This window comes from Stegostoma tigrinum, chromosome 6 (assembly GCF_030684315.1).
Source record: "Stegostoma tigrinum isolate sSteTig4 chromosome 6, sSteTig4.hap1, whole genome shotgun sequence".
NCBI classification, from domain to species: Eukaryota; Metazoa; Chordata; class Chondrichthyes; order Orectolobiformes; family Stegostomatidae; genus Stegostoma; species Stegostoma tigrinum.
In genome coordinates this window covers 75,823,108-75,836,567 of record NC_081359.1, presented here as the reverse complement: position 1 = coordinate 75,836,567, position 13,460 = coordinate 75,823,108, and the positions used below count along the sequence as shown (strand labels likewise).

The window sequence follows — 13,460 nt, the reverse complement described above, 5'->3', positions numbered from 1 at the left end:
TTATCTATACAACAGTGACTGGCATCAAAACATTCATACGTTATGCAGCACTTTGGAATCTTCAAAAGCTGTGAAAAGTGATATAAAAATACTGTGTTTTTACAAGTCATCATTATTTATTTTTCATGCAATTTTAATTTTAAGGTTGCACGACCAAACCACCTGATTATAAGGCCCATATATACTTCACTTAATTAAACCCACATTTTCCAGATATTCACTGAAAGAAGACATTTTTGTTGAAGCTTTTTGTCTTGCTCTCATCAAGACAATTCAAAAGAATATAAGTGTCAACGGCAACAGCATGTTGATTGACTAGAAAGAGGACTCTGATTGTTGTAAATGTTGTCATGAGAATGCATCAGTTAGATGATGACTGCCAATTAATTGCCATGTTTGTTAAATCTAAGCCAGGGAGGTTGATTCTGATAAGTCAAGACTTTGCCCTGAGGAATGAACCAGAGAATGGATTTCACCCATATTGCTGAGTTGAAACTGACACAGTGTATGGACACATTCTTTCTGTCTGTAAAGAACAGGGCCCTATGTATTAACATTTGCAGCTTCCAGTATGCGCAAGCATAACCCACTTCAAGCCTGACTGACAATCTTAAATTGGTAATTCTTGGCACAGTTGGGATCATTTAGCATATGTTGTTCGACTGCAGAAAGGTTTTGACAAAATGTATGTTCTTTCAGCATTGTTCAAGTTCTGTACTGATAAACAACAATTTTCCAAGTACAGGATTTGCATTGTTGTGTTTAGAATGTTCCACTGAGCAAGACAGTGAATGATCTTTTGGACTACATTTAAATCCCTAACTGCTTAAGCTCTGATACCAGTGCAATATAAACCCATCAATTAGGCATTATTGTTGTTTGAAACTTGCACAAGAAAGACAAAAATGTAGGATGTAGTTTCCTGTACTTTATTGAGTTTGTAGCCATTAGCTAAAGAAGGATATCTTGAAATCTACTCATGCAGTTTGCCAACTTTTTTTGAAAATAAATTGTATGAGCACCAAAGTTCAAGATTTATTATTAATAAAAAAAAGCCACAAACATTCAAGTAATGTGATTCAACTGAATGATCCAGTCCTTTGAAGGGAAGTGGAACATTGTATGATGAACAAACATATCATCTGGCCACTCATGGCATGCACTAACGTGTATAAACTAAAGTAATTTAATTCCACCTCCACACTGGTCCAATATTTAGTACACTATCAGCCAGACCAATCTAGCTTCCCTCAGCAATAAGAATGATAAACACATCATTCACAGTCATAGCTTTACTTTCATTGACGCACTGCAGTCGCACAATGACAGAGGTGGAACACAATATAAGTGGCTAACTTCTTCATTTATAATTATTTATATTTAACAAAAGTTCATTATCTGCAATGTACAGTGGCAATTTTCTAAAAAGAAACATTAAAGTGTACAAGTTTTTTCTAAAGCTTTAATAACAAAGATTTATAATTAGATACCTAATAAATCAAAATCATTTTTGTGGAATACCACTTCCCACAATGTTCTCCAGGCAGTGACTGTGGGCACACTTGTTAATGCTACCATGTCACATGTAAGAGCCAACCACAGTGAGAGCTTTAACACACGGATTGCGGTGTGACCCATGGATTTCCTCATCATTTATCTTCAGAAATCCTTTAGCAGTTTGAGCGCAATGACGTTTTGACAGAGTTCTTCATCACCAGCACTGCAGTCATAAGCCTTCCTCCCCCGACCTTCAAACAAGGTGTCAAATGTTTCATACAAAAAGAAGCAAACAGCAAATCACAACTGGTAGAAATAGACTGCTGTTTAAAATGAAGCACATATTCACTTGGATATGATTCCTGCCTGCGACGAATGCAGACCAATTGATATAGCACACAATTTGCCATAGTTCGGCTGAGAAAACCATATAATCCTGAAATTTCAGGCCTCAGCAAGAATGTATCTTCAGGTTGAAACAGTCAATGGAGAAGGATAAAAAGGGAGACGTTCCTCTGACACTATCAAGTTGTGTACTAGACACAGTTCTGGAAAAAGAAAATTACAGTCAATACTAAGGATCAAGTCAAAAATAGGTATTCACTGACATGTTGGAGAAAATTAATGGCTAACTCTTTCAGCACATCAATCAAGCCAGCTAAAAAATTCTTCATTTATTCCAATACCAGTAACAACATGTTTAATTTGGTATTTCTATTTTATTCATTTCCAGGATGTGGGTGTCACTGGCCAGGTCAACATTTATTGCCCACCCCTAACTGTCCAGAGGGCAGTTAAGAGTCAACTACATTGCTGTGGGTCTGGAGTCCCCTGTAGGCCAGACCAGGGGTAAGGATGGCAAACGATGCTTCTTAAAAAATATTAGTGAAGCAGATGTTTTCTTGATGACAGTTGACAGTGGTTTACATGGTTGCCATTATGGAAGACTCTTATTGAATTTTGAAGTTTACCATTTGCTATAGTGGGATTCAAACCCATGTCCCCCAGAACACTAGCATAAGGTTCTGGATTGCTAGGCCAGTGACATTACCACAACACCAGACCTACTGTAATACTGAGCAAAACTACCCCTTATAAACACCAGCCTATAAAATGGAACACATTTATCATTTTTAAAGCACAAAAAATGTGACAATATAATTAAAATTATACAGACTAGGCAGTCTATAAAAATTGGTATTAGTAAGCCACCATAAGTGTCTGACACCTCTGTGTTTATCGGCTTCAACCTTCCACATACTGTATGGTACCCTAACTTCAGAATGAATTTTTGTGTAAATTTAAACATACCGAATTAATTGTTTTAGATTTGAACTACTTGTAAATGAGTATGCATAAACTGGTTCATAGGATCATATCATGGTCACAGTGCAGAAGGAGACTATTTGGCCCATCTCTATTGGTTCTCTCAGACAGGAATTCACATTGAGACATCCAGCCACCTACTAATTCCTCACAGCCGTACACAAAAGAACAAAAGAGAAGCACAACACAGGAACAGGCCCTGTGCTGAGCATCATGCCTGACTAAACTAAAAAGAACAAATCTACTTCCCTTATTCAGTCCGTATCCCTTTATTCCCTCCCTATTCATGTAACCATCCAGATGCCTCTTAGATGTTGCCAACATGCCCGCTTCCACCACCACCTCTGGCAGTGCATTCCAGGCTCCTATCACTCTCTGTGTGAAAAACTTCCATCACACATCTCCCTTAAACTTCTGCCCTCTCAACTTGTAACCGAAACTTCAAGCCTGGGAAAAAGCCTCTGACTATCCCCCCTATCTATGCCTCTCATAATTTTGTAGACATCTATCAGGTCTCCTCTCAGCCACTGTCTTTCCAGTGAAAAACAATCCCAGTCTTGTTAACCTTTCCTCATAGGCAATGGCCTCAAGACCAGGCAACATCCTGGTGAATCTTCTCTGCACTCTCTCCAAAGCTTCCACGTCCTTCTGGTAATTTGGCAACCAAAACTGCAGGCAATACTCCAAATGCAGCCTAACAAGGGTTTTATATAGCTGCAACATGGTTTGCCAACTCTTGTACTGCATGCCCTGGCCGATGAAGGCAAGCATGCCACATGCCTTCATAATCACTTTAACCAACTGTGTTGCCATTTTTAGGGAACTGTGGACCTGCGCACCCAAATCTGTCTGTATGTTAATGTTGCTAAGGGTTCTGCCATTTACATTGGTCCTTTTCACACAATAATCCAACTCCACTTGAATGTCTTCATTGAACATGTTTTCACCATTCTCACAGGCAATGCATTCCAGATCCTAACTACAGGTGAAGACTGAACTGGCAGAAAGGGCATGGGTGACCACTAGGCACAGTAGAAGGAGGCAGGTATTTGGGCAGGTAGTGCAGGAGTCCCCTGTGGTCATCCCTTTTGGATACTGATAGGAGAGATGGCAGTGCAGCGGAAAGCATTGAGAGCTAACTTTATGGCACTATTAGGTGTGTCCGCTGCCCTAGGTGGAAGGAGGAAGAATGGCAGGGCAGTGGTAGGCAATTCAGCTGTAAGGGGAACAGATAGACATTTCTACAGCTGCAAGAACAGACCCACAATATTTCCTTACAGTGGTAACGGGATGGTATGATGTCTCCCTGGTGCCAGGGTCAAGAATAACACTGAATGTCTGTAGGGAATTCTGAAATACGGACAGACTGACAGAGATCATGGTACATTTTATACTAATAATTTAGGGCAGAAAAAAAGGATAGGGTCTTTGCATGCAGAATTTAGGAAACTATGAGGTAGATTAAAAAAACAGATCCAAAAGGTCTGGATTATTCATGTGCTTGTGATTTTAGAAACAGGAGATTAGTCCAGATAAAGGTGAGGCTGGACAGATGCTGCAGGAGGGAGGGTTTTAGATTTCTAGGACACTGGGGCCACTTTTGGGTCTGGTGGGACCTGTACAAGGCAGACAGGTTGCATCTGAATCAGCTAACTTGGCAGAAAGAGGTTCAACAGACGGAGCTGAACAGCCACAATCAGAAGAGTTGGAAAGGAATTGAAGAAGTTATTGAAATTATAGGCTGATTAACGCACAAGAGATTTCAGCAAGGTTCGAAGGTATTTATTTTAATGCAAGGGGTCTGACAAGCAAGCAAATGAATTGACGGCACAAATTATAATCTTGGGGGTATGATGTAAGTGCAATCACTGAGACATGGTTGAGAGAGGGACAGGACTGGTAGCTCAATATTCCAGGATATAAGCGATTCAGGTGGCACTGGAAGGAGATAAAAGATGAAGGTATCTTGCAATAATGATCAGGGAATCAATCACAATAGTAAGGAGGGATGACATCATTGACAGCTCCTTAAGTGAAGCGATATGGGTAGAACTTAAAAACTGAAAAGGAGCAATCACTTTGCTGGGAGTGTACTATAGGCCCACTAATAGTCTGAAAGAAATTGAAGAGCGGGTACAGAGGCAAATTTCACAGAAGTGTAAAGTAATAGTGATAGTAGGAGATTTCAACCTCCCCAACATTAACTGGGGTAGTCATAAAGTGAAAAGTTTAAGGGGAGCAGAATTCTTGAAATGCATCTGGGCAGCTTTTTCAGCAAGGCCCCATTGGAGAGGGTGTAGTCCTGGAATTAACTTTAGGTCACAAAGCTAATCAAGTGGTTCAAATATCAGTGGGGGAGCACTTTGCAGACAGCAATCATAACTCAGCTGTATTCAAGACTGTTCTGGAAAAGGACGGGGATGGATGTGAACCCAAAGTTTTAAACTGGGAAAAGGATAATTTTAAGAAGATCAGGTATGATTTGGCCAGAGTGGATGAAGGGTCTCTGGACTCCAAAAATTAACTTTTTTTCCCCTCCACAGATGCTGTTAGACATGGTGAATCTCTCCAGTGCCTTTTTGTTTTGTCACCACTGGCATTGTATGTGGTAGAAAGATTTCCACACTTCATTTGTACTTCTATATAGGTCGTAATCAACATTTTACTGCTTAACCTCAGGAAACGTGCACAGGCTAAGTCTTCAGAAATATCCAGATTTGCATCTTTTTGACCACATTTCTAAACCTGCATCTCGAATGGGCCTCGATGCCCCTGCATGAGACTGTGTAAAGATATGTATGGCTTTGACAATGATTTAATAGACTTTGTATAAGTCTCTGTGTCTCTATGTGCTTCACACAGGTTTGGAAATGTGATTGGAAAAGTGCACTTGCATTGCCAACAATGCATGGTGGAGGCAGGTTAAACTGAGACATTTAAGAGGGAATTAGATTGTTATCTGGAAAATAAGAATGTGGCTCAAGAATGGCACAGCGAACTGTTCCTTTGCAGAGCCTGTGGAGATATAATGATCAAATGTTCTCCTTCTGCACTGTTAACATTTCTGTGATTCTTCATCCTCCAGACAGAATGGTCAGCTGACATTCATCATTTGGGTTCAAGAAAAAAATCTTATGAATACTATCCCTGTGGTTGACTGATATATCAGAGGAACATATCACTCAGGAGTAGGAGTAGGTCAATTTGTCTCTTGAACTAGCTTCACCCTTCAATGAGATCATAGCTAATCACACTGGGGTCTGACTTCTACTTTCTTTTCTGCCTTTCTTAATCCTGTCTCCCCTCACTATTAAAAAACTATACAACTCACCCTTGAATAAACTCATTGACCCTACCTCTATTATCTTCAGGGAAATAGAATTCCACAGATTAACCACCCCCTGACTGAACAAAAGTCTCATTTTCTCCACGTTAAAAGTGAGACAACCTCTTCTTAACTGCGTTAGGCCTAACATAGTTTAAGAAGAAATCTCTTGTGACTGTCTGTGTGGAGTTTGCACATTCCTCCCGAGTCTGTGTGGGTTTCCTCTGAGTGCTCTGGTTTTCTCCCACAGTCCAAAGATGTGCAGATTAGGCGGATTGACCATGCTAAATTGTCTATAGTGTCCAGGGATGTAGATGGGTTAGACATGGGAAATGCAAGATTATAGGGATGGGTTTGGATGGGATGCTGTTCGGAGGGTCGGTATGCATGTTAGGCTGAATGGCCTGTTTCCACACTGTAGCGATTCTGTGGAAAGAATTCTACGGAATTCTTGTCTCTCCCATGAAGCATAACAATCTTCCAGAATCCCATGGAATGGCAGGGGGTTAACGATGTCAGAAGAAAGGAAGGAATAAAATTAGTAGAAAAAAATGATAAAAGACTTGCAAGATTTGTACATAGTCTTGTACATAAACAGGAAGAGGAAGATTCAGATCTGTAGCACTGCAATAAACCTCTCAGAATGTTTTTTGACTTTCTTTGAATATTATGGAAAATGTAAGTTTCAAATGTACTGACATCTGGGCCAGGATTTTTATGTCTCCGTGACATGTGGGTGGCAGGGCAGTGATATAAAAATTGCAGCTTGCTGGAAGGATATGGATATGAAAATGAGCCCTGACTGAGCAACCCTGACCTTATGATCCCCACTGCAAGATTAGGTGTGTTTAGATCCCTGACTATTTTCATGGAGTCAGTCCCATTTTGGTAGGGCACACAGTTCACACCATCTCAGAGTAGTAAAGGACCATAATCTAGATTTGGGGATCCCTTGACAGATAAGTGACTGTGCACTCTCATATCCCAGATGCTCCCTTCATGGCCACTCACGTTTCCTATGGCCCTGTTACACCTGACATATCCCTTACCTCAGTGCCCTTTCCCATACCACCCCCTCTATTTTCCATGTCGATTCACTTGGTATGCACTATGTACCAAACTGTTCAGCCATGTAAAAATGAGGCAATTGTTTGAAATGCTCATGAAAATAACACTGATTCAACAATCTCCTTTGAAATAAATAGCTGCTCCGATAACCTAATTGAAGTGTTAATCAGGCACAGTCACTCAAAGTATCAACAACAAAAGCTTTATCCCATTTCAGACACATAGTTGCATAAAGAGGTCAAATAAACAAATAATTTATGATAACCTCAAAATAATGTCAATCAAAGTTAGAATCTCCTGTTTGGCCATTTGTTTCCATTGATAACAGTTTCCAGATGGCCTCATTATGAGTTGAGCTCCAAGGCTCAGTAATGAATCAGTTCAGGGTCTGTTTATGCAAATTGAAGAGGAGTGTTAGGTTTGATGAGTGAGGATAAGGCATGGGTGTTATACCAGGGCATGGGGGACATGAGTAAGTCTAAAGAGTAAGGGCTATAAGGCCTTTAATACAACAAGGCTGAACTCTCAGCGAACTGAGGTAGGCCTTCTATGAGTAATCACAGTACTCACAAGCCTAGTGGTCACCTGTAAACTATCTCTACAGGCAGTGGGGCCAGGCCTATCTCACGTCAACCTCTGAAACAAGAACAGGAGGGGCTCTTTTAAAGGGAAATGGATCTGTCAGGCTAGTTTTCAGACTCAAGCTTCCCACTTTTTTGGTCATGATCCAGTCCTTTATGACTATCAAGATTATATAAACCAGACAAATGTAATATTTCAGACAAACAGCACAGATAAAGGAGTTGTTCATTATTATGCCTTACCTCAATTTCTTCATTTGGAGTGTTGCTTTCCTGCTCTGCTTTGTCTCCAGTGTTTAATGAAGGGGGATCACCTGGATCTTCTGCACCATCTTGCTTTCTGAGTCCTACTACAGTTCCACCTATCTCCACTGAAAAGGGCTGCAGACAAAGTGACTCAGGCTGATCTTCCTGTCTTGGACACGTTTCTGAAGGCAGGTTATTTGGAGTATCCAACTGCGGGCTAAAAGTAGTAACATCCTCTGGGGAAGCCTCAGAGTTTGATGGGTTAAGAGATTCACAGGAACAGCCAGTATCACTGCCGGCAGAGTCTCGTATTAGAGGCCAGGCTTCTGAAGCGTCACTCCCAAAAGATGGTGTAAAAACATCAAGGAGCGAGGACAGCATTTCGCCACCGCATTCCAAATTCCTGCTTGTGACAGAAATCAATACTAAAGTTAACATTCAAATAAATAAACACTAACTTGACATACTAATGTTGTTAAATATAACATACTGTATGGCAGTGACTCAGTAGTAGTGTTCCAATATTTATGCCATAATAGGACAAATAATTTTCAGAAGGCATTGCAGCATAATTTTCTCGATAATTCTGTAATTGACTACAATTCTAAAAGCAATTAATCATTAACATGGCACCAGGTTGTCAATGATTTTTGAAGTGCATCATTTGTCATGAAATGTTAATATCAAATTCAGGGTATTTAGTTAGAAGATGTTTGCTGTAAAATTGACCTATTAGCATCTGACACATCTTATGGGAATTCTACCTACTGCTCAATGCAGTAACAAATTACATGATCGTTTGGTGGGTTAGGCCCAGATTTTTGCTCAGATCAAGAGGGCAGAGATAGGAGAAATCCCAGCTCTATGATCTTGATCTTTAAAAGTGACTGTCTGCATTTTGTATTTTTGGTCTAGGGTGCCTGTTAGATTGAGAATCAGGCCCAGGAACCTTGGAAAAGTCTGACTTCTGAGATGCACTGGGTGGAAAGGCTTCCTTGGGACTTTGGTATGTACGCAGGCTTTAAAAATAAAGATTTAAACTGAAAATATTTCTACTGCCCACACCCTCTCACTTTTCCCTATGCCCATCTATGTGCTTGCCAATGCCCCTGAAGCTACTCCCATATGTCTGTGCCACTCATGCCCATCTCCCTATTCATACCCATCTCCCTATTCACACCCACACTGCTAACTTGAGGCCCTTTGGCAAATTCTATGGCTCATCAAATCCCCTCTGCCATTCTATATCAATCTATCCATCCCCATGCCCTCCCATAACCCATGCTACCCAATGCGCACTGCAGGAACCTCCTGATAGCCATTTTACACCCTGTGCACACTGTGTCCCTGAATTCACAATCCAATGGTGCCTCATATTTCCAGTGCCACCCGACCACCACCACTCATGGCCCCCATACTCCATAATATCCTAACCGTTCCCATTGCCTTTGTAGCCTCAATACTAACCCAGGGCCAATATATTGTGCGTTCACCATTTTTCTCCCTCCTTCACTCTGCCAACTCATCAGTTATCCTGCATAAGTACTACTTAGGAGGCATCATTACCTAAATAAAGTTACCAGTTTCCTGATTATGGCACTATTTTAAATAAAAAATTTAATTGATACAAAACACAGCTAAATTGCTCCCTTTAATCCCTCACAAAAATAAATGTCTCACTTGTGGTTAATAACGTATATCAGTCACCCACATATGTAAAAACCTAATGTCACTAAGCTTGCCATTCAATAAGCAGATGGATCTATCCATCAAAGATAGACCAATGTGAAAATGATAGCTTGGCAAATCAAACAGACACCACCATTCATATAATGGTTCTATAAACCCACACACTCTCAAGCAGCCTAGCACTTCTTTAATTAACTGAACACATTTTGGAAGTTTATTGACAGCCTTCCACATCTCAGTGAGCTTATGCACTTTTTGAACATACCTTTTCATAATTCCGAAGAGTGCTTTACCTCCATCAAAAGTAACCCAAAAACAGATTCAGATGAGAGAAATGCCAAGTACTCCTCCAGGATAAATGTGCTCTTACCTGGTGTAATCTCCATACTATAAATTCCACACTCCAGGGATTCCATAATCCCATTTTGGTGGAAGTAGCTAATTATTTAAATTGCCCAATGCTATGAAAGGTTCTGCTGGGCCTGGACTTACAATTCCTGACAAATTCTGGGATTAGAAAGAAACAGTGAGAGCTACGGGGAAGGCAATGGAGGTGGTGGCATGTGCATACAGTGTCACTTGCTTCAAACATTACCTCCTCTAGGCACAATTCCAGCTACAGTACATTAAAAATTTCTGCACAATCTGGCTATCAGAATCCCAAAAATCACTCCGGTCAAAAGAATCAAACAACAACTTCTGAAAGCCTTTTCATCTAACTCATTTTTGTCGATAACCGAAATGATTAACATCCAAAAATACAGATCCGATATTGAATAAAATACCCTGTTAAATATTTCACAGAACTTAACTTCCCAGGATGTGTGAGTGAGCACTGATTCACCTGTAGGATATTATTCTCTGCCCTTCACTGTTTCAGTTCAGTAGCTTCTCAATAAATTATTTTGAAGCCTGTATTGAGTTAAAAGTTAGCAGTAAAGGTTTTTTGTGTAAAATTGATGTTTAAATCTAATGATAAACTTACTGAAGCTTTTGTTTTGTCGTACCCTGAGGAAAAGAGAGGGGGAAGGATTTTCCCTGCTGATTTTCAGGATCCTGACATCAAGGTCAAATGGAGGTCAGGATCTTGCCCCGCCCACTGAGGAAAACTCTCTGGGCAGTGAAACTAACCAACTCTGCCAATTTCCCATTAGCCAATGGTGCCTCTGTTTAATTATGGACAACAACTGCCTCTTGAAGTTGAAGGGCCAAGAGATGCCCTCTCTCCAACATGTTAAAGTTTTAAAAGATAAACTAGAATGACCAACTATTCATGACATTGGTACATGGCTACAACTGAAGCCCAGTAACTGGGGAGGATCTCAAAGCCTACCTTCACTCCTGTCCTCCAGATCTCCCACCTTTGGGTATGAATATTGTTCCTTACTGGCTGACTGGAAAATCTGAGATTTGAATGTTTCTTTCAATTCAATAAAATACAGCACAGATACAGGCTCTAGCCCACCAAGTTGACACTGATTATTTCCACTCGCTATTCATTGCCCACACACGGCTTACATTCCTCTGTTCATGTGTCTATCAAGATGTGCCTTAAATGTTGCTAACATGCCTGCTTCCACCATCTCCACTGGCAGCGTGTCCCAGGCACTCACCATCCTCTGGTGAAATTCCCACACTTGTCCCCTAAACTTTCCCCTCTCACCTTGAACCTGTGCCCTCTTGTAGCTGCCCTTTCCACCTTGGGGAAAAGCCTTTGACTAACCACCCTATCTATGCCTCATAATTTTGTAGACATCTATCAGGTCATTCCTCTTAACAAGTTTAGTTGGCTGTCAATCATTTACGCTCAGCCTAGGGTGTCTCAGGGAAGTAAAAAGCATTGGAGTCTTGCTTTATTTATTAATTCAATTCAAAATCATTTATTGAATTTTGAAAAAATTAAACTGATATTTCAGAATAGTCAAAATTAATCAAAAACAGCTACAGTGCAGAGATGTTAATTTTTATTATCAGAGACAGAGGGAGAAAGATGCAGAGAGAGAGATGTGAAATTAAAGTAAAAAATAGACAGGCAGGTGGTTTCAAAAGCATATTAAGCTATTTTGAGGCCAAGACATGGAAGGAAGGGGTTGATGGTGAAAATGAGTAGGGAAGTTGATTGAAAGTCATAGAGTCACAGAGTACTACAGCATGGAAAGAAACCCTTCAGGCCAACTCATCTGCTCCAACCAGACTTTCCAATCTGACCTAGTCCCATTTGTCAGCAAACGGCCCATATCCCTCTCAACCCTTTCTATTCATATCCCTTCTAAAGACCTTTTAAATGTTGTAATTTTTCTGCTTCCACCACTTTCTCTGGCAGCTGTTTCATACATGCATCAGCCTCTGCAGGTAAAAGTTACCCCTCACATCCTTGTTACATCTTTCCCCCTCACCTTAAACCTATGCCCTCTTGTTTTGGACTCCCCTATCCTAGGAAAATGACCTTTTGCTATTCATCCTATCCCACGCCCCTCATGATTTTATAAACCTCTAATAAGGTCGCCCCTCATCCTCTGATACCCCAGGAAAGAAACCCCCAGCCTATTCAGCCTTTCGCTATAACTCAAACCCTCCAGTCCTGGCAACATCCTTGTAAATCTTTTCTGCACCCTCTCAAGTTTAACAACAACTTTCCAATAGAAGGGCAACCAGAACTGCATACAGTATTTCAAAAGTGGCCTAACCGATGTCCTGTATAGCCACAACATGACCTCCCAACTCCTATACTCAGTGCTCTGACCAATGAAGGCAAATGTGCCAAATGCCTTCTTCACCTGTCTACATAAAATTCCATTTTCAAGAAACTATGCACCTGCACCCCTAAGTCTCTTCACTCCGCAACACTCCTCAGGGTCCTACCATTCACTATATAAGTCCTGCACTGATTTTCCCTACCAAAATGTAACCCCTCACACTTATCTAAATTAAACGCCCATCTGACACTCCTCAGCCCACTGACCCATCTGATCAAGGTCCTGTTGTACTCTTGAGTTACTCCTCTTCATTATCCATCACACCACCTATTTTGGCGTCAAATGCAAACTTTCTAATTATACTTCCTTTATTCACATTCAAATCATTCGTATAAATGATGAAAAACAATGGACTCAACAGTGATCCTTGTAGCACAGTGCTGGTCACAGTGATGAGACTTCATATCTCTCTGCACTTTCTGGTGAGCTGATTTGAAATAAAGAGGTAGTGTGGGATTAAGCATGAAATAAGTGAAAATGCGATAATGGAGCCAGGGTATTCTCAGGGGTTACTTTGCTAATACAGAGGGCAAGTGGTTGAGTAACAATGCATCCGATGAGGTGGTAGGAATAGAAATGGGTCACACAACAATAAAGTGATTCCGGAAGTTAATGTAAACACAGCCACTTAGAACTGCATTTTACTTGCAGCCTTTGTTGTACTGTCTCTTGTCACATAACGTTGCAGCAAATCAACCAACTGCACTCCTGCAACGCTCAGAAAAGAGAAAAATAGTAAGATAGTACAACGAGAAGTAAACTGACTATGGAGAGAAAAGCAGCAGAGAAAGAGAAAGAAGAAACCTAATTGTAAGCAGTGGGATAATCAGCAACACAAAGACATCAGAGACAAAAAAAAGAAACTTTCTCTATTCTGCGACCTATTGTGCGCATTATCATAGGAGATTAATCATTGAGACTTAGTTAAATGATTCAGATTAAATTAAAACGGAGAACTGTGGATGCCGGAAA

General features: G+C 40.6%; 1 protein-coding gene across 5 annotated transcripts in view; it reads right to left on the bottom strand.

Annotated features, from left to right (window-relative positions):
* Positions 1 to 908: 908 nt before the first annotated feature.
* The window catches only part of tnfrsf19 (tumor necrosis factor receptor superfamily, member 19), a 75,904-nt gene continuing 63,352 nt past the window's right edge, over positions 909 to 13,460 (bottom strand). For 4 of the 5 annotated variants that reach the window (XM_048533539.2, XM_048533541.2, XM_048533540.2 and 1 more), the window contains exons 9-10: positions 8,041 to 8,449; positions 909 to 2,045 (exon numbers count right to left, since the gene is read on the bottom strand). In XM_048533539.2, the coding sequence (XP_048389496.1) occupies positions 2,034 to 2,045; positions 8,041 to 8,449 (421 nt within the window). In that variant the 3' untranslated portion in view covers positions 909 to 2,033. The remainder of the gene's footprint in view (positions 2,046 to 8,040; positions 8,450 to 13,460) is intronic. The other variant, XM_048533543.2, reaches the window with a different exon arrangement.